A 21765-nucleotide genomic window follows, 5' to 3' on the forward strand; every position below is an offset into this window, starting at 1 on the left:
CCTTTCCCCCACCCCTTCATTTTTCATGTTTCCCCTTTCAAGAGTGAAAAGCCTAGAACATTCAAAAACAATGGCATATGCACATGGGAGAATTAGAAAGTGACTATGAATGCCCAGGGAATGGCTCATAAAAGACCTGAGGAAATGTTAAGTTTACACCTCAGGCTGATCTTCAGAGATCAGCCTTCAACAGTAAGAAAAACAATAAACAAAAACAATAACAAAACCCAACAAACCCTGGGGAAGGGGAAAATCTGACTTCCAGATTTACCACATTGATAAATTCAAATGTTCAGTGTTCAACAAAAAATCACAAGGAATATAAAGAAACAGGAAAGTATGGCTCATTCAGAAGAACAAAATGACAGAAACAGGTCCCAGAAAAAGACCTGATGACAGATATACTAGACAAAGACATTAAAACAACAATTTTAAAGATGCTCAAAGAAATAAAGGAAGATGTGAAGAAAGTTGAAAAAAAAATGTGTGAACAAAATGGAAATATCAATAGAGAGAAAACCTAGAAAGAAACAAAAAAGAAATTCTGGGGCTGAAAAGTACAATAACTGATATGAAAAATTCACTAGATGCATTCAAAGACAGATCTGAGTAGGCAAAAGAAAGAATTAGCAAGTGGAAATTATCAAGACTGAAGAATAGAAAGAAAAAAGATTGAAAAAAGCAGAGACTAAGGGACCTGTGGAACACCATCAAATGGACCAACATATGCGTGTGGGAGTCCCAGGAGCAAAGGAGAAAGAAAGGGGCAGAATATTTGCAGAAATAATGGCTAAAACTTCCTAAGTTTGATGAAAGACATGAACATAAATATCCAAGAAGCTCAACTGAGGTGAAGTCAAGAGACCCACACCAAGACACATTACAGGTATCCCCTGCTTTTCAAAAGTTCACCTTATGTCCCTTCACTTTTACAAAAGACCTACATTGGTACCTGTTTTCACTAACTGAAAGAAATCAGCAGAGGATTTTTGCTTTTACAAAAAAAAAAGCTGAAAAGCAAAAATAGTGTTCAGGGCTTCCCTGGTGGCACAGTGGTTAAGAATCCACCTGCCAATGCAGGGGACACGGCTTCGAGCCCTAGTCCAGGAAGATCCCACATGCCGCAGAGCAGATAAGCCCGTGCGCCACAACTACTGAGCTTGCGCTCTAGAGCCCGCATGCCACAACTTCTGAAGCTCACGTGCCTAGAGCCCGTGCTCTGCAACAAGAGAAGCCACTGCAGTGAGAAGCCTGCGCACCACAACCAAGAGTAGCCCCTGCTCACCGCAACTAGAGAAAGCCTGCGTGCAGCAACGAAGACCCAACGCAGCCAAAAATAAAAATAAATAAAATAAATAAATTTAAATCTCCAGCCCAATTTTCTAAAAAAAAAAAAAAGTAGTGTTCAGCCTTTGCATCAGGCCACCATAACTTTGAACTGTGTCTGTGAGCATCTGTGCTTTACCTTGATTTATTTTGTGCATTCATTAGCAAGATGTGTCCTAAGGTATTTGCTTCTTTGCTTTATACCATTTCAGTTTATGAAAGGATTCATAGGAATACTCTTTCAGATAGTGGGGGAAACCCGTATATTCAAAATTTCAAAAGACAAAGAATCTTGAAAGCAGCAAGAGAGAAGAGTGTCATCACACACAAGGGATCCTCAGTAAGATTTTCAGCAGACTTCTCATCAGAAACTTTGGAGGCTAGTAGACCCTGGGCCACTATATTCTAAGTGCTAAAAGAAAAAAGTCATTAACCGAGAATCCTATATCTGGCAAAACTGTCCTTCGAGAGTGAGGGAGAAATCAAGACATTCTCATATAAACAAAAGCTGAGGGAACTCAAGACCATTAGACCTTCCCTTCAAGAAATGCTCAACAGAGTCCTGTAGGGTGATATGATAGGACACTAGACAGTAACTCAAAGCCATATGGAGAAATGAAGATCTCAATAAAGATAAATAGATGGGCAATTATGAAAGCTAATATTATTATAACAATGGTTTGTAACTGTACTTTTTGTTTTCTGCATGATTTAACAAACTAATACATTTAAAGAAAAAAAGAACTATTAGTATAAAAGCTAGTTTTACTATAACTTTGGTTTGTAATTCCAAATCTTGTTTTCTATATAATTTGAGAGACTTAAGCATTTACAAGAATTATTAGTCTGTTTTGGGGCAGACAATATATAAAGATGTAATTCTGTGACACCATGAACTAAAAGGGATGCGGACAGAGCTGTATAGGAGCAGAGGATTTTTGTGTTACTGAAGTTAAGCAGGTATTAATCCAAATTATAGTGTTATGAAGTTAGGATCTTAAATATAATCCCTATGGTAACCACAAAGAAAATAGCTATAGGATATAAACAAAAAGTAAATGAGAAAGGAATTTAAACATTTCACTATAAAAAATCAGCTAAACACAAAAGAGGACAGGAATGCAGAAAATGAGGAATGAAATGCTATAAGGCATATAGAAAACAAATAGCACAATGACAGAAGTAAGTCCCTTCTTATCAGTAATTACTTTCAATGTAAATGGATTAAACTCTCTAATCAAAAGACAGATATTTGCAGAATGGATAAACACATGATCCAACTACATGCTGTGTACAAGAGACTCCTTGAGATGCAAAGACATAAACAGATTGAAAGTGAAAGGACAGAAAAAGATATTCCATGCAGAGAGTAACCAAAAGTGAGCTGGGGTGGCTACCAATTGATTAGAAATCAATAACAGAAGTAAAGCTCTGACAGCAGAAATGATTTCTGTTGTCCTCCTTATGTTTCCAAAATGTGAATCAGACCCTGAGACATTCTCCTTTTAAACCCTGTCCCCAAATATTCCTAGGCAGAGGAGCAGTAGCATATATAGTATTAACATTGAAGCTGGAATTTATTCTTTGAAATTTAAATAAAGCTTGATTTAAACCTAAGGATAAAATGTCTTGATACACATCAAGAAGAAAGAGTTTTCATATTTTATTTTCAAAAAGGAGAATGTAAAAGGAGGGTACACTTGAGAATTTTGGTATGATTTGACACACAGAATACATAATTTTTACATGCTTTTAAAATAAAGCCCAAGATCTATTTCTTGAATTTTTTGCTCTTAAAATTTTTTATTGAATACAAGTCTTTTGTCCAATTAAAAAAAATTTTAAATAAAGCCTGACTGTTCAATTGCAAAATTCTGTGGAAAATAACATGGCATTTGTATTACAAATCTGAGAGACTATTTATATTGTGTTTTATGCATGAATTTGAATGAATGTTAAAAACTGTTTTTTCCTTTTCCTTGCTATTTATGTAGCAAGTTTATCTTGCAAAGATTCTTCTATAACAGTCCTTCCAGTATCCCCCTAGGGACCTCCAATCTTAATATACCTCTCCAACAAAATAAACACTTCATCTTTGAATGCAGTGTTTGTCACAAATGACAAAGGGTTTTCTGTTAGAAATTCAAAACCTAAGTTTTTTTTATAAGAGAGTTGATTTCAATGTGGTTCATTCTGTTTCTTTAGACCCTCCAAAGTTCTTGCCCATATCCTCCACACCCCAGCCAGAACGACGGCAGCCACCCCAGAGACGACATTCCATTGAAAAGGAAACACCCACTAACGTGAGACAGTTCCTGCCAGCGTCCAGGCAGAGCTCCCGGTCTCTCGTAAGTAACCGACAGACTCTGCAGAGTAACTTGTGAGCAGTTAAGGGTCTGGAATCATTAGCTTCCTTGAGAAGCTTCCAAAAGCTAGACTGAACTTTAAATAACCTTATTGGTTTTTAGTAGCTACAGAAAACCAAACCTAAGAGTAACCCAAATGAAGTCTGACCATTCTTTGTTCGTTTAAAGTACTTTTTTTTTCCCAGAAGACTTATTAATGGTTGAAAGTATGGATATTTATTAAAGAAATACTTTCTTCCTTTCAAAGGGCATTAATCCACTTAAAAATTGTTGAAACTAAACAGAAAACTTAGTGAAGTCTGACTACAGTAGACTCTTTTATTGAGGCAGAAGTCCAAGGGGAGAATTTTGATCCATGAAAAACCATTGTTCATTGTTTTCAAGCATGTTTTGTGATATTGGAGCCAAAGCAGCTATTTGGACGGGTTGACAGTTTTTGCTGTTTTCCGGAGACTTCCAGGCTCATGTAGTGGCTACTCATTTCTCAGACAGGGGATGTGGCACACAAGGCCCTTCCAGGAAGAGCTAACAGGTCTGCCAGCCAGAGGAAGCCTGCGAAGATTCTTTCTGTCCCACTTGACTTCTGAAATACTTGCAGGCAAGATGCAGGGCTTCAGTCAATAATGCTACCAGCAGCCAACCCGATACCTAATCGTTCTTCAGATTCTCATGAATAAAACACTGGACTACACGCAGTCCATACTTTTAGGCTGTGATGAATCATCAGGGGTTCAAATGAAGCAGTGATAGAGGTCCCTCCGTCCAGGTGAAGGGAGATAGTATGGATCTTGTGAAGAAACGAAGTTTGAACTACACTGATAGTGTTGAAATTTGATCAGTCTTCTCTATTCCCAAATAATGTGATTAAAGAACTAATGATTTCGTGGCAACTCCTGTTAGGATTCCTCTAACTCCTAAATAATCACCACACACTGATATATGGTGAAATACAGCCTCATCAGTGGTTTACCAACTGAAAAACAGAACTCTAACGCGACAGGTTCAAAGTTTAAAATCCGAAGACTTCTGTTAATAAGTTATTTACCAAAATACACAGTTATTGTCACACCTGAAAAATATTGTCACAACTGAAAAAGAGAGAACTCCTTTGGGTTTTTTTTTTCCACAAGTCCAACGATTAGGTGATTCTTTTCTTCACAGCTTTTCCTAGAAGTCAGTTTAGCATTCAGCTGTGTACCTGGCCTTGTGATCATATGACATCATTGTTGAGGTTAGACTTAAATTTTAAAATTATCAGTATAAAGAAACTGTCAGATCAACTACAAGGATTTTTTGGCTAGTGATGGAAGCTTTACCAAGAAAGGCACGTGAGGTATATTTCCTGGCGAAGGGGAACTCAGTGTGTGTGTGGTCCGGCTGTCAGTTGTTTTTTGTGGAGAAGGAGAGGAAGATACAACCCACATGCCATGGCGGAGAAGGGGCTCAGTGAGCAGGCAGGGGAGACCTGTGGTCGGCACAGAACTCTGCCCCCGAAGTGCCTCTAGACACCAGCTGAGACAAAAGAACCTCCAGGTCAAAGTCCTGACTTTTCTTGCCAGTAGCTTATCTTGGGAAATCCATAAGATCACACTCCTTTAATGGTAGTGCCGTCTAGCTTGGTAAGTATTGTTTTTAAAAGTATGATAATTTAAAATTTTAGCTATATTTTAGAAAACATGGAATCGTTTTGTATTTATAAGCTCTCAACTAAAAATGGCAGAAATGTCTTTGTTGTTACTCATTTTCATTTTTATTGTATCTTCCTCCCTTTCCTTAGGATGTTGAAAGTGTAATTCTTTTCATCATTTGGTCAGATGATGTGGGTGACGCCTCTAAATGAAGGCGACTTGTCTTTAAGTACCGACCGGGGGAGGGGCGGCTGTGTGGTGTATGTTTCTGCATTCGCCTCTGGCCTGCATCCCACGGAGCCCGTGTGCAGGAGACTCAGTGTTCACAGGACAACCGAGTTCCAGAAAGCTTAAGTGTTGCCGTGTGAATTCTGAGGTTCTCTAGGCATGGTTGGGCTCCTGATTGATACATGTGGATGCAGACGATGGCATGGACTTGCATGTGGAATCTACCATAACGTCCTCCGTGGTGTTTGTTTATTTTTGTTTCATGCTCTGTAATCGCTATTTGTAGGTCACTCATGTTCAGCATTATTTTCTCCTTTTCTTTTTCCCCTGCCATTTTCTTTTCCTTTATCTATTGTTCAGGTTCCTAGGATAACCAGAGTATGGCCAAGGACACCTTTCCGACCGCTTTTTTCTACCCTTCAAACAGCTTCTCTGCTCGGCTCTCACCCTTTGGAGGCAGCCTTGTTGGGGGTAGCAGGGGCTATGTATTATCTGTGTGAGAGAGCTTTTACCAGCAGGTGGAAATCCGCAAAGGTTGGCCTCTTTCTGCTGGTTCTGGGAATTATTTTCCTCTCTGCCTCTTTGGCAGTGATCCCTCAGCTACCGCACTCTGCAAAAATTAACAGCTTAGATGGACACTTTGCTTCTGACTGTTGATTCCAATCTTTGGTAGATGCGTAGATCACACCATGATCTCAATTGACGGGACGATAGTGAAAGGACAACAAACTCAGAATGCAGCGGCATCAGCACAGAGGGGCTATGGGCGGTGCTTCTGAGCCCCCTGATTGAACCACGTTCCCCCACACCCCACCCCCAGATCAGGACCTTCCCCCAGCCCAGAGCCGCCCCACCCTCAGAAGAGCCGTTGCCCATATACTCAGCTGCCTGGCCAGGGAGGCTCGGGCACTCTTTCTCTTCTGCAGCACCTTTAAAGCTGTGTTGTGATGGTCAGGATATTATGTGGTTGTTATGAAAAAACACCGTGCTTCTCTGTAGAGAGAAATTGGAAGTCTTTTTTAATTGATGTGATTATTTAAAATATTTTAAATAATTCTCATTTTGTATTGTTTTTGAGATTTTCATACAGAATACATTTTTTAAAGGAAGTACAATAGTTTCCAAACTTAAGTGGGATAAAAAGCCTCGGACCATATTGAGGTTTCCCCTGCCCCCAGTGTGACCCGAGCTGCTGACCTGCTGACCAGGTGTCGGCAGCCGCCCAGCCCGGCTCTCCACAGTCCTCTGTTCACCAGACCTGTCCCGGATAAGCGAACCAGCAGCTGGGATAAGCGAACCAGCAGCTGGTTTCTTTGTTTTTCTTTATGACCCATCTTGGTTTAGAAAAGAGACTGAATGTAAATGAGGTATAACAAATTCCTTTCTCTTTATTTGCCGTGAAATACAGGATAAATTTCTTCTTTTTTTCATTTTAGATCTGGCCCTGTGAGCACATGGTCAGATGCGGAGGTGGCATTTAATCCTGTCCCTCCTGCTGCTGTTTCTGAATATCTGCTGACATTTTATTTTTATTTTCAACCCTCCCCAAACAGTCTGTCTACTAAGTCTACATGTGACTTTAGACAGAGAATTCACCTTGAAATTTAAAAGTGAACTTGAAAAAAGAGTAATTAAACTTAATATTTGCTATTTTTATTTAAATCTGCCTTCCTTTGGTTTATTAGAAACAAAAACCAATGGTTGTTTTGGATAATTGTCAAATATCTGCTACTTATTTATGAAGTTTTTGCTAACCTAGAACACTCTATAAAATATGACCATTTCCACTTCTCTGGCTCAGTAACCAGGTTATACACCATGCTCTCTGATTTCTGTGCTCCCTAACTCTGACCCCTTTTGAATGGTAAATATAACCAGAATATTTAACAAAAACTCAGCCATTTTAGTGACGTACGTAACAGTGAGTTCTAAAGGCACATCTGCTCCTACAGTATATTGTACTCTCTATTAAAACTCTTTAAGATTTAGCTTCCCTTTCCTAAATTTGGAAGCCACACTGAAGCACAGAGCAGCCAGAGAATCAGAGTTGTGCTGCTCTGGTCCCTGGAGTCCATGCCATGAACTGAGGTCAGTGCCTGCTGCAGGCGTGACCCTGCCCATCATAACAACAGGGACTAGGGCTCGGCTCATGGGTAGAACCCTGAGTGCTCTTCACAATTTGGGGGATCAGCATCTCAGCAAGATCTGTTAAGGTTTAATTTGGCTTTGGGGATGTTGAATTAATATTTTTTGTCAGTTGAAAAAAATAATGAAAGCTATTCTAGTAACTAATATTTTCTTTCATGTTGCATTAAAGTTTTGTTGTCCTTGGGAAAGCACCAGAATTAAAACATTAGCATTTGACCTGATGGAAGGTATTTTACTAAAGGGTAATCTGCTTGAAATTTTAAAAAAGAACAAGAACACAAAAAAATCCACAATTTCTTATTACATCTGATGGAACACTCTATTTGTGTATGGGTCAAATCAGTAAGTTGGAAGTGTGCTTGACTGGGCCCTTTTATGACTTGAGACTGAGGAGCGGGAACTGCAGGCCGTCTGGGTTGCTGTGTGTGGAGCATCCCCACCACCCAGGCATCGCAGCTGTGACGTTGGCACCATCGCCATCTTCCTAATACACGACAGCCAATCTCAGTGAGTGGTCTTCTGCTTGTCTGCTAGATTCATACATTATTTTACTCCAGCTCAGCAATTTTGTCACATAGGTAACTGTCAGAAAATGTACGATAGTCATGCTTGTTGCTGATGAATAAAGATGACCGTAGGGATACTTCTTATGAACTATGTCAGAAGCTGAGAAAAGTCGCTGTTCAGACGTGTGCAGCTGACCCTACTATCTGTGCACAGTTGTGATGCCCAGCGTTCGGAGGCGAGCCCGTTCCCACACTCTGTTCTCAGGGTCAAGCGAAGCTCAGGAAATATGGGACATGCCAACTTTGAAAGCTCTTCCTGTTGAAAGAAAATTGGGTGATGGTGGGTTTTTTTGAGTATTTCAGACATCCTAGAGCACATGAATTATCCTCCTACCCTCCAGATACTAAGCTCTTCATCTTAAACGTTCAATTGCAGGATCTTTTCCAAAACATTTTTAGCAAATTTAATCTTCCCTAAGTTAGCTTGAACAGAGATGATTTTGTATTGATTATTTGTAAGAAGCAGTAGTTCTGCAAACTATTTTTTTTTTTTTTAGTAAATGCTAATGTTTTTCAAGTTTGCAACCTAGATTTATTTTTGTTTTTCTCTGATTGAAAGACAGAACTAAATGTTAAAACTCCATAAACTGACTGCACTCATAGTCCTGTGCTGTCTCCTTTGGCTTGTTTGATTCCAGAATGCCTGTGCGCAGCACTATTGTGTGTGTGGGCGTGAGTTACAGCGTGTGTACACTGAGGACATCGGGGTTGTGTCGCTCCGCCACAATGGCCCTTGTGAAGCCCAGCAGGGTGCGGGCGCACAAAACCGTTCTGTCTTTCTACTGGGCCCACCAATCAAGCGCAGGGCCGGCTGGGGAGCAGATGGTGTGAGGCTCTTTATTCAGTGGGATCAGTTACATCAACATCTTCCTCCACTGTTGTTAGGGAAACCATTAACATAAGACAGCCAACTTCGATATTTATCGTCAGAGTTCTCTGAGTGTCTCCACATCTGTCCAGTGTGGCCTGTGCTTCCGTAGTTGTTTAAAAGTGATGAGAGATCTGGAGAGCGTGGGGCAGCCTGACGGGAGTGCCTGCTGGCTTCCAGGTCCAGTTCCACTCACACTGTTAGGAGTTTTTAGGCTGTGCTGATGTAACTTACCACTAAATAACGCTTCTCAATATCAATTACTAACCACCTTCTGTTGGCTATTCTGGGTACCACAAATCAGTTTTTAAAACAGTACCAATGTTGTAGATTTGCTGTTTATCTATTAGCAGATATATACAACACAAAACGAAATAATATCTTTGTGTAATCATAGGAGAAAACTGACAGAAATTTGGTTTAGAACAATAACATTTTTTTCCCAAGATTTCAATGCATAGATATGTAGCTCCACTTCATGGAATAGAGATACCTGAGGCAAAACATCTAAACAAATGTGAGGAAATTTTATTAATTGGAAATTTCAGTGGCTACAGTGTTTCACATGGTCCCCGGAAGTTTTCTGCCATCTCTTGTCTCAGTGTAATTAGAAATTGTGTGGTCCCCAGAGTGAGCCAGCTCTGCTCCAGTGTTTACTGGGAAACCTCTTTTCTTCTCTGAAGCTACTAACCAGGTGACTGATCTGAAGGGGAACTTTGCCTTGCCAGAAGGGTGGTGGGAACTTCTTATTCATGTGGAATTTTGAATTTCAGGAGGAATTCTGCTACCCAGTGGAATGCCTAGCACTTACTGTGGAGGAGGTGATGCATATTCGTCAGGTCCTGGTGAAGGCAGAGCTGGAAAAATACCAACAGTATAAAGATGTCTACACTGCTCTGAAAAAAGGAAAGGTAGAGCCACTTACAGTTGATGGATCAGCAGGGTTAGAAGATCGGTCAGTCACAGGCATGTCCCCTGAGGACACTGTCTGCTGGCCAGATGGCATAGGACTTTGGGGGGATTCTAGGAGGTAAGAGGCTTACCCCGTGGCAGGCAGTCCCTCTTCTGCCTTGCTCACGAAAGTGAGTATTTTTATTTCTCCCTGAGAAATTGAAAACCAGAAGGTTAAAACCACCATAATAAATAATGGTATGCCTTCATAAAACAAGGTCTGCCCTTAGTTGTTATACTTTTAAAGGATTGTAGAGAAAATGTATCTGAGAAACAGAGAAGACTTTTTCAGAACCTTCTTCAGTTTGATTCCATGGTGGCAAGACCCTTGAGAACTGTGGCCTTTTATTACCATTTAAAGGTAGAATTATAATCAAATACAGAGCAGATTATAATTATCACAGAACCAAACTTAATAAAAGGGTCTCTAAATGCTCTTCTCCCTTTGTCTACTAAACTTTCCACATATAAATGTGTGTACAAACATGCAAATTAGGAAATTAACTATTGGCAATGCCTTTTTCTCCTTTAAAATTTTTATTTTTTAGCTCTGCTTTTGTTGCCGAACCAGGAGATTTTCCTTCTTCACTTGGTCTTATACCTGTCAGTTCTGTAAGAGGTAAGGCTTTTGTAATTGATGACAGCAGTCAAGGATTCACTGTTTCATCATTTTTCTCTGAGGAACAATATTAGAAATAATCCAGTCTGTTATCATGTGCTGTGCTTGTAAGTTAGTAATAGTGATTGCTTCAAGAGTGGACAATTATTTGATATTAAGCCTGGAAAGTTTCTCTGCATGTGTTTCTTTTCATATCCAAGATAGGTCTAATAATAATATGTCATGTTTGAACAGAAAAAAATAGATGTGACTGTCACGTGATCCCAGGATAGACAAGTAAGAAAATCCCAAACAGACGTAAGTTGATCCTTTCATAGGACACAGTGTAAGAGTTAAGTTTTACAGTGTGATTGTCTTTTTGGCAATCCAGTTGTCTCAATTTGTTACGTTCTGATAGAAGAAGCAGGGAGTCCAGGGGACTTACTGTAGAAGTTCACAGCCACGCAGCCTGCGGCTTCTCTAACTCTGCAGTTGCGTTCATGGTTATCACGCTGAGTAACACTTCTGATTTTGTGTACAGGCCGGTGTGCTCACAGTGTTGCAAAAAGGTAAGCTAAGCTTAGTGAAATCACAACTTGTGCTAATTTAATTGACTCTTCCTCTTTAACGGTACTGCTCATTCTCAGTTTTATTTGGGATACTAGATGCGGCTGCCCTCCAAGCCATACTCCACCCTCCCTATCTTTTCATTGGGACCTTCTGCCTTGCAGAGAGGGGAAAGTTGTATGAGGCCAGGAAAACCCTCCACTGGCCACCATCAGCCACTTCGGAGCATTGCCAGGTGAGCAAGGGGCCAGGTCTCCAGAGCATCCTTTGTGAAAGACGAGAGCTCTTTTGAGGACTGTGGTGATATGGTGGGGTTTTGGCTTGCAGGGGTTTGGGTGGGTGGGTGAGTGGGTTGGTTTTAATATAGTTTTGACTTGTACACAAATCTCCAAAACTTGCCAAAGGTCACATGACAAGGGATGATGGCTAGCTCCCTGAAAGATACTTAATCTCACAGTTTAATTTTTTTTCTACTTTGGAAGTAATTACTTTTGTGTGTCCTTTAAAAGTCATCTTTAAAACTGACCTTGTTTTCAACGGAGTTGAAAACTTGCACCTAACAGTCTAATCTTTCTCTCCTTCTTTAGTTTTGAAAAAAATCTTTTTAATCCTGTGTTTACAGTAGTCTGTGATAACTTTGGCTTACTTTCCTATTGTAAAGGCAGAAATAAAGCTTTATGCCAAGAGCTGACAATTTAAAAGAAAAAAGGTGCCCAAATATCAAGCCCTTTGCATTTAATGCAGAGTAAGGTTAGTGTTGGTCCTTAAGAAAGACAGGAGGTCAGACCACACGCTGGCAGGGCCCAGGGTATTGGGGTTTTATGCACCAGCAGCCCCCTGTTTGGGAGGGACACTGGTGTTGGTGCCAGATGCTGGACAGTGGCCATTCTGCATGTCAGGGTCTGTGGACAGTGAGGTGAGGGAGCTGAGAGCCCAGCAGTAACCTGTACCCGAGGTTCCTGCCCCTGTGCTCAGTCCCCATCCTGACCTCTGAGTATGGGCTGCTGTCCACGGGCTCAGGGCAGGCGAACTACAGTCTGTTCTTTCCTGCACTAGCTCTACGTTCCTGTTTGGTTTAATTAAAATAGTGAATGAGTAGATGGTTCCTAGTTATTTCCAAAAACTACCCAAAACATTTATGATGATTTGGTCTAGTTAACTCCAGCTCTCTGGAATCCAAATAGTCAGTCACCCAGATATAGAGAATTGTTGTGGAGGGGGAAGCACATTTGATAAATATGAAAATGAAAAGAAAGCTGGTCCAAAGATAATTTTTCAGGATTTGTCGTAGGATTAAGATAAATTTACTTCAGTTTCTTGTAGTCTGACCTACCATTCTACAGTTAACTTAATGTTCATTAACCATGACACAGGGTCACTGGAGAAAGAACTTGAAGTTCTCTCTGAATCATCAGAGAGATTAGCAACATGTACTTCATTTCATTTCGGTTGTTGAAGTTCATGATCTATCTATGTATAGTAGTCAGGTGAATACTCTGAATATCCTATTTTCCAAAAATTCTAGAAAGGATACTAAGAGCTTTTAGTAGTAGTATTTTTTTTTTATATAACGTTATTTATTTATTTTTATTTTTGGCTGCGTTGGGTTTTCGTTGCTGCGTGTGGGCTTTCTCTAGTTGCAGCGAGTGGGGGCTACTCTTCGTTGCAGTGTGTGGGCTTCTCACTGCAGTGGCTTCTCTTGTTGCGGAGCATGGGCTCTAGGTGCACAGGCTTCAGTAGTTGTGGCACACGGTCTCAGTAGTTGTGCCTCACAGGCTCTAGAGCGCAGGCTCAGTAATTGTGGCGCACAGGCTTAGTTTCTCCGCGGCATGTGGGATCTTCCCGGACCAGAGCTCGAATCCATGTCCCCTGCATTGGCAGGTGGATTCTTGCGCCACCGGCGAAGTCCCGTATTATTATTTCTTAATAAAAGGTTTCCTGGTTTCTTTCTTAAAAAATATTTTGTTTCTTTTTTTTTTAGTAATTTGACATGTCTTTATTTTTTAATTTTTGGCTGCGTTGGATCTTCTTTGCTGCGTGTGGGCTTTCTCTAGTTGTGGTGAGCGGGAGCTACTCTTCATTGCGGTGTGCAGGCTTCTCATTGCGGTGGCTTCTCTTGTTGCGGAGCACAGGCTCTAGGCACGCAGGCTTCAGTAGTTGCAGCACACGGGTCAGTTGTCGTGGCACATGGGCTTCAGCAGTTGTGGCGCACGGGCTTAGTTACTCCGCGGCATGTGGGATCTTCCCGTACCAGGAGTCGAACCCGTGTCCCCTGCATTGGCAGGTGGATTCTTAACCACTGCGCCACCAGAGAAGTCCCCAAAAATATTTGGAAAGTTGTTGCCAATTATAACTTCTTCTTTGGACAAAACTGACATGACTAAATCACCCACCCATTCCATCATGTTTTGCCAACAGATTTACTTTTTTTGCACATATTTTCTTAGTATTGCAGTAGAACTATAAGTAATAATAATGGATGTTGTACATGTTTTGTTTTTTTCCAGACTGTCCTCAAAATCCAAGTCTGTGGACAAATCAGATGAAGAACTCCAATTTCCCAAAGAGTTGATGGAGGACTGGAGCACCATGGAGGTGTGTGTAGACTGCAAAAAGTTCATTTCAGAAATCATCAACTCAAGCCGGCATAGCCTGGTGCTGGCCAACAAAAGAGCCCGATTGAAAAGGAAAACGCAGTCTTTCTATGTGTCCTCAGCAGGCCCTTCGGAGTACTGCCCTTCAGAGAGGACCATCAGTGAGGTCTGAGCCCCGTGCATTCGTGTGCAGAGTCGCATTTGCGAGAGAACACTGAGCGGGGCTGTCTTCTCGCTGCAGTTAACTGGTTCGGGTTTGCATGAGATCAGGGTTTTGCTGCATCACACTGTTCCACAGACTGAACACGGTGTTCATATCAGCCAGTCCCTTGTCTGCACTGAGAGAGGACAGTAGTTTGAAATTTGCTTCTCTTGTGTGTGGGGATTTGGAGGCCAGGAACTTTTTCCTTAGTTCAGTTCTCTACTGTCCCTCAAATAATTTTCTGACTGAGGCAGAAAGCTTCTGGTGTGAGAAATCGGTCTAACACAGGCATCGAAGTCAGCACAGTCTAAGCAGTAAGTCATATTGGCATTTCCACTTGACAGTGTTCCTACCTGATGCACACAGATCCCTGGAGGCTGGGCCAGGCTGTTACCGTCTCACAGCACAGAACCTACAAGGATTTGCTCATGCTCTCAAACTGGTTTTAAATTATTGTTGCTCTGAGATAAAGACTCGGGAGGGACTTTACTCCGTGCTCCAGTACAAAGCATCTGAATAAGCTGTATGCTCAAGTGGGCGCCCATGTCCCCCACGCTGTGTCTGTGCCCAGGCAGTGGGGCGGTGTCTCTTGAGGCAGGTGCAGGGCTTTCCTTATCTTGAATGTATTATGGTTACTAGTAGTTTTATATTGGAGGTCTAAGATTTAAAGTTTTGTGGCGTTTGGGGACAAGGGCAGGCTAGAAGTTTGTCCAGAAGTTGAGTATTTTGGCCAATAGGAGAAGGGCTGTGAGTGCGTCGGCCACGCCGCAGGGAACGAGCTGGAGCGCCCACATTTCCAACTGTGGTTTTCATAACTTTAGTCTCGCCATCACGACTAAATTAAGCCACAATTTGGTACCTCAGTTCTCAAACTGAAATTTATTTTTATAAATGAATTTTAAAAGAAAAAACATGGTCTAGTTCTTTAAAATTAACCTGCTGATTGATAGGCTTTGTGGATGCTTTTTGCACACGTTCTCCTTGTAAGTGACTTGAGTAGGACGGGTTTTGATGAAGCCAGGTTGAGGTAGCACCGTACACCTGTCATTTCTCGACTTGTGTGGCCCATTCCGTGGCCGTCTTTATGATTTTGGTTCGCTCAGCAGACCAGCCAATCAAGTTGCCAGTCATGTTTGGAAGCTCGGTTAATGCACATGCACAGCAGTTTCCTGAACGCTCTCTAGGACACATCTGTCGTCAGCGCCGTGACAGCACGGCTCACCAAAAGGCAGGGCAGTCACACTTCACACCACCTCACAATACAGGAACATTTCTATAGCAAATTAACAGTAATACCTCAGAACTGCCCTGGTAGTGGTTTTACGTAACTGAAATTTATAAATTAGTAAATGGCTTAAAATTACTTACACTTACAAAATAAACTTTACCAATTGACTGAAGTAATGCATGTTAACAGTTTGTCTGTATTTGCATGTAAAAGTGGGCCACCAGAGAACCCTTACTGATTATGGAAATGTTTAAAGTTTTAAAGACTCTCACGTAAGAGCTTTAAACATTATATTGAGTGAATCTCATTTATAAAATTTTGGCGTGAGCAGCTTCTAAACAACCACCAGGAAGGGTGCAAGGGAGATGGGGTGGTGTTTGTATCCATGCACAGACCAGACCTAGGAGAGTGTGCTTTTTAAAATAACGCCTAGTTTACAGGTGTTATTAAAACACAAGAAGCTAAACCCCCCAAATGAGAATCCCGTCCACATTCAAAAGGCACATAAAATCTAGCACATCTAGTCTTTGACTTCACTTCTCCAGGTTTGTGACACTGTGCAGGCTGTCTGGGCATCGTGGGCGCCTCTTAGCAGAGCGTCCACAGCACTAACGGGCTTGCCAAGTGTATTGAAGAGGTCAAGTGGGTGGTAGGTCTCCGTGGGACAGTTTGCAGAAAGTACAGTAGAAAAAGGCACATGGAACAGCTAATATTGTAGAAATCAAATCAGCATCACTATCTGGTGCCAAAACAGATTCTTGCACTTACCCCCTCCCTTATCCATGGCAAGTGTCCCCAGCACCTCAACCAAATCAGGTAACTTCCAGAGGGTCATTCACTGCCAGCCTGTGGGGCGTGCTTTCAGCCCTCAGCCTCGTTTGACCTGAGGCCTAGCTTCCTTCCTCCCTTCCTACTGGGATGACACACCTTCCCAGGCCTCCTCTTTGTCCTGGTTGTTGGCACTTACTTCTGGTCTGACAACAACAGCGTCATTGGCTGGCTGGTCTCCTAGAGCCTGATGTATCCCAGCGGGGGGCTTCACTTTCACCCTCTCCCTCCAGGCTCACACCCTCCCTTGCATCCCCTGCCTCATGAGCTCACCCTTCTCACAGCTGAACTTTCTACCAGTTCAGGATCAATAAGAAAGCTTGTAAATACTGTAATATAGTTATTAATATTTGAAAGGCGTTCATTCAGTGGACAATGAGAATTAACTCTCCCAAGGCAAGTAAAAGTTAAATCAAGTAATTGATTTGTACATCGACTTAACAGTCTTACTAGATTTCAAGTCTTAAGCCTTTCAAATTAAACCAGAAAGTTGTTATGTAGTTTTTAAAATGATCTTACATTTGATGAGATCCCGTGAACTCATAAACTCACGTCATGTGATTAGCACCGTGAGCTCATACCATGAATTTTTTAAGGCTTTTATTTTTCTAACTGTATTAATAAATGTTGGACTGATTTTAGGTGTCACATAGGAGACATGAAAGTTTTTAAATTATGTTGCTGTTTGCTAAAGCAAAATAGCAGACAATTTTGTACATGCAAAACTGTTGAAGGGCCATGGGGAAATGTGTACACGTTGACCTGGCTTCCTGTGTGTATAAAAGTCAAGGTACTGCTGGCATTCAGCATGACATGAAAGTACTAAACGTTTTCCATTGAAGTCTTTTATTTTAAAATTTATCGAGGGGAAAATAAATGACTTTCCATCATACCTTCTGTGTGGAGTTCCTGTTGTAAAATGATGATGTCTTTTGGTAACTAGCTGTTGGAAACCACCTAGGTTAGGAAGACAAGATATATTTATATGACATCAGCAGTTTACGATCAGCTTGAGAAATACAATCTACAAGGACCACACTGGAAAAATAAATGAAAATGAGCAGTCACTGTAACTCTGCTGTGTCACCGAGCAGCCTGCCTCCTTTTTCAGCTCAGCAGGGTAGGAAACTAAAATCTATGAATAATATATATAACACTTATTATATAAGAGGTCACATCTATGGAGACAAATTATGTATAGAAAGATAAAGCTTTTATTTTTTTTCCTCAATCGAATTCCTCAAGGTATATATTCTTAAAATGTCCAATGAAGAAAATTTCTTGCTGTAGCTCTTAAAGGGTCGAGAAAAAATTAGGAAGATTAAACCCAGAATGAATTTAGGAAAGTTCTTTTGTCTTTATGTTAACTAAATATAGAGCATCATTAGCCCTTTACGTATCTTAAACATTACGTGATATTGAGTGTGATATTAATTCATTACTTATTTGCCAGATATATTTTAGGCTCTTTTTCTGCTAAAGTTTCTCTGTGACATGTGTGTAACAAGATGTCAGCTCATAATTCTGATGTTCACTGACTTTCTGAATCCGGGTCACAGCCCTTGCCTTGTGCCTCCTGGATTCCAGAGACACAGAGAGGTCGGGTACCAGGAAGGGAAGCTCTGGGTAACCCTTATTTAACTGCATCTTTCTTTTTCCTTCTCAGCTCCTGTTGAGAAGTTGTATAGTTGCAAATCATCAGAGTCTAGAATTTCATAAGGAGTACTCTTCTAGGTAAGGGCTTGATTGCACATATGATGTGTTTCAAGACTCCAGTTACACACACACATACACATACATTCATCAGAATGTGCCTTCTTCCTGCATGTCAGCCTAAGGCCCACGTCTAGAAACATCTCCCTTTGCTCATCCAAAAAAATTTAAGAGCTAAGAACCTACCTAATATAAAATTCTGCTTGCACTAATTAAATGTTCAGGTGCAGTTACCTGGCAGACTGAATTCACAATGCTGTTCTGGCTCGTTCCATTTGTGTATGATGTATATATTTATCTATTTAGAATAGATTTTACTGTGTGGAACATTCTACAGCTGTTTCTGCTGTTGGATTGTGATGCTGGTGGCAAAATCTGAGCCACTTCCTTACCATCGAAGTAGTGGAAGTAAAAGGGCTTCAGAACTGACAGGACACAGTTCTCTAAAAGTGGGCTCTTGAAAACTGGGGCATTAATTAAAGTTCACTTATGTCCCTGGGGCTTAAAAGCTGAGGGATCACCTGGATGTCCCACTCACCCAGGGGGCCAGATGCTGGCTCCTGTACTAGGAGTGAGTGCTCTCAGAGTGGCTCCAACGAACGTGACTGTCTATGAATTGAAGAAAAGGCGGAACTTCCTTCCCTCGGGAGTGGCTAGAAAGAAGGGGCAGCCTCACTAGAAGTTTGCCCTTCTGTATAATTCTTCTTTGCTTTGATGTTCCCATGTAACTGCAGGAATCATCTGTTGGTCCCTGGCCTGCCTCCCCCAGTTCCTTTCCCTAGGGTAACACAGCAGAAAATGTCACACCTCAAACTTTTCCGGGAGCAACAGTGTTTGGGAGAGTGGAAATGCCAAAGAGAAATTGAGGATTTCCGGAGAGCTAAACTGAGTATCAAATTCCTAATAAGCAAACATGGTGCAAAAGCTGCAGGAAATCACTTGGGAGAAAGAGAAGGAAGAGCAAGATTCTGCACAGGTAAACCTCAGCAGTGTAGCTCCTGCAGCAGGGAGCCTAAGGTGTAAACAGAAAACAGAATAACTTCTCGTTTAAAGGGAAAAAACTTTGATCTTAGACACCCCAAAGACAGAAGAAGCCTGAGAAGATTTCAGCTGTCCACCAAGGAAGGGAAGATGACTTGGGTCATCCTACCACAATCTCAAGGTCATTTAAGGAGTCAGATCCACAGACTGTGAGCTTGGACTGAGCACTGTGGGTGTAATTGGCTGGACACCCCCACTTCTGCGCGGCTCCTGTGGTGGCCTAAGGCACTGCTCCTGGTGCAGCCGGTGGTGGGCACACCTCCTTCATGGTAGGAACTGGAGCTGACTCTGCTCCACAATGGTATTCACTTGCAAAGAGCTTTCTGATAACTGGAAAAAAAAAACTAGTCTGTAATTAGCGAAGCAGAGCCTTCCAGCAGTACCTGGTCTCAAGTATCTAAAATGGTTCTAACTGAACTGTGCTCCAGCATGGCAGCAAAACAGCTATCAGACATTGGGAAAGCACCTTAACATTTCTGGATTTCAGTTTCAATTTTAAAGTGAGGGTGTTGGACGAGGTGGTCTCTGAGGTCACTTCTAACCAGGAGAGACACAACACACGGGGCCAAAGAACCAGTACTGCACAAACACTAACTAACAGTGAGTAACCGAGAGCATGACCCACTGTAGTGAGAAACTCATATCTCTGTGCATCCACACCAGCACTTTTACTGAAGCGAAGTGTTATTAAACAATATTTCTCTGTATTGATGACGAACCTGATTATATTACATGAATGCAAGAAACAGTATATGCTACATTTATTTGAAACTTGGGGAGGCAAAGGCAAGTTCAGTTTCACTATTTGCTATAAAGAACCTGAGTCCATCTCCCAAAATTAAAAAAAAAAAAAAAACAGAAAGATGAGTTGACATATATTAAAAACAGACAAAAAAACCCAAACACACACCTCTGCACCCGCCACTTTGTGTTGGCACCATCCGGTTACTGGTGGTTCATCTCCCAGCCCTGCACGATGGAAAGACGTGGTCTGTCTTGGCAGGTCTCTGTTCCCACAGTGTGACGTGTGCTCCTGTCGAGACGTAAAGGGAAGCAAGTAGCTGGAGGGATGACTACGTGTAACAGACTTTTAATTGTGTTAAGTGGAAACAAAAGTACAGACAACTCTTGGTGTCCAGCTTAATCAAAGAAATAGTTACCACAGCTACAGGGGTCCCCAGTCTACACACCTCCCGTGTGTGGTAATGGGACCCCTGGCCAAGAAGCTTGTCTCTTTGGCCCTCGCAGTTCTCAGCCCTGATGAAACACGTCCAGGGCCAGGCAGATGCTTATGCTCTGCCAAGTTCCATCACTGAACAGGTCCAATAGCTGGGACGGAGCCCTTGTGTCGTTCACGCATTCGTTTACTCCCTGGTTCTGTCTCACAGCTCTACTGAACGGGCTTCCTCCCCGGCAAGGGGCTGCTTCCAATAGCTTCTCGCCTGCCATGTCTCTGCAGTGCTTCCTGCCTTTCCTACTCCTTCTGCATCTTCTTTTTCTCCACTGCACTCAGCATCTATTACATTGTTCCATGAAGACACGGACATTTGTCAGATTTCTTTACTGCCACATCCCTAGATTTGGAAAACTATCTGGCATGCAACAGGTGCTCAATAAATGTTTGTGGAGGCAATGAGCAGGTTCAATATGGAAATGAGAAAAAGTCAGCAATACAAAGATGGAACCATCAACGTCTTCAAAACAGCTGAGACAGTGTGTAGTCTGTGCCCTTTAACACGTAAGGGCCACGTACAGCCCTGTGTTTTTCCTTTAAGGCAGGAGTACAATCCTAAGCCAACAAATCACTGCAGCCCTAACGTGGCCAATTAGAATAGGGAGGCTTGAGTCAGCAGCTCATGCATCTGTTGGTCACCTGCAGCTCGCAGAAACCCTACTTGCCAGTCTGGGTTTCCGACCCCACTCTTGTAAATGCCACTCATCACAATTCCTCTCCAGGCACTCTTCCACTTCCAGAGCCGCTGGGTGGAGCCACCATGTACAGCCCAGCCTCCTGACCCAGCTTTTTCCATTAACAAATTGATGGGCAGATGTTAAAGACCCATAATTGAAGCCGCTACATAAATGCAAAGAAGCACATGTTTATCAGCACTGAGCTCGTACTCATTACCTTTTTACTACTTGCCCCTTTCATAGTATGGTAGTAATCATAATACTTTGATTAAAATTTATGTGCCAACTGGGCTGAAATAAAATATATTAAGTGATTTCAAATTTGTCATATTAAAATAATTTGGCCAAGAAAAGAAAATAAGGGAAGATAAAAGGTAAGTTTTATGAGATTAGATATTTTGTGCTGTTACTATTAATAACTTTTAAAATATTTTGCTGATTTTTAGTAGCTAATAATAGCTACCAGTAATTGAGCACGTTACTGAACTACTGAACCAAACTTGATTTCACTCGTCTGACACACAGCAAAGCTAATCTACTGACACCGGGTTGTGAAGGAAAGTGCAGCATTTATTGCAGGGCACCCAACATGGGGCCAGGCAAGGAGAATGGGCAGCTCATGATCAAAAGACCTGAACTCCCTGATGGCTTTCAGGTAAGCGTTTTTAAAGGCAAGGTGAGGGAGAGGGTCAGGGTGTCTAGTCAACTTGTGGACGTTTGATTGGTGGGTGGTGAGGTAACAGGGTGGTATTGCAGGAGTCAACATCATCAACCTTCTGGTTCCAACAACTCTGGGGGGTCTGTGTGCCGATGGTCAGCATGTAGTTAACTTCTCCACCTGGTGGGGGATTTAGTATCTGCAAAACAACTCAGGATATTTTCTATTGCCCTTGAGGAAGAACTAAAGGTCTTTGACTTTGTTTAATGGCTAAACTATTGTTTTGACTTGCTTAACTGTTTTCCTTTGTTTCTGCATTTTCTCACTTCTCTGATTAAATTTGC

The 21765-nt window shown here is 41.8% G+C and overlaps 2 protein-coding genes across 26 annotated transcripts in view; one reads left to right on the forward strand and one right to left on the reverse strand.

The window, feature by feature from the left end:
• SPIRE1 (spire type actin nucleation factor 1) overlaps positions 1 to 16990 on the forward strand; it is a 212091-nt gene extending 195101 nt beyond the window's left edge. For 2 of the 5 annotated variants that reach the window (XM_036874926.1, XM_036874927.1), the window contains 7 exons: positions 3532 to 3674; positions 5909 to 6082; positions 9904 to 10041; positions 10630 to 10700; positions 11221 to 11248; positions 11345 to 11481; positions 13754 to 16990. In XM_036874926.1, coding sequence (XP_036730821.1) covers positions 3532 to 3674; positions 5909 to 6082; positions 9904 to 10041; positions 10630 to 10700; positions 11221 to 11248; positions 11345 to 11481; positions 13754 to 14012 — 950 coding nt within the window. In that variant the 3' untranslated portion in view covers positions 14013 to 16990. The remainder of the gene's footprint in view (positions 1 to 3531; positions 3675 to 5908; positions 6083 to 9903; positions 10042 to 10629; positions 10701 to 11220; positions 11249 to 11344; positions 11482 to 13753) is intronic. The other 3 variants (XM_036874928.1, XM_036874929.1, XM_036874930.1) reach the window with 2 other exon arrangements.
• PRELID3A (PRELI domain containing 3A) overlaps positions 1 to 21765 on the reverse strand; it is a 105921-nt gene that overhangs the window by 11959 nt on the left and 72197 nt on the right. For 2 of the 21 annotated variants that reach the window (XM_036874934.1, XM_036874931.1), the window contains exons 6-7: positions 10174 to 10232; positions 6092 to 8518 (exon numbers count right to left, since the gene is read on the reverse strand). The exons of 1 other annotated variant lie outside the window; for it this stretch is intronic. In XM_036874934.1, the coding sequence (XP_036730829.1) occupies positions 8351 to 8518; positions 10174 to 10232 (227 nt within the window). In that variant the 3' untranslated portion in view covers positions 6092 to 8350. 18 more of the 21 variants (XM_036874949.1, XM_036874940.1, XM_036874935.1 and 15 more) reach the window with 16 other exon arrangements.

This window comes from Balaenoptera musculus, chromosome 14 (assembly GCF_009873245.2).
Source record: "Balaenoptera musculus isolate JJ_BM4_2016_0621 chromosome 14, mBalMus1.pri.v3, whole genome shotgun sequence".
Classification (NCBI taxonomy): Eukaryota; Metazoa; Chordata; class Mammalia; order Artiodactyla; family Balaenopteridae; genus Balaenoptera; species Balaenoptera musculus.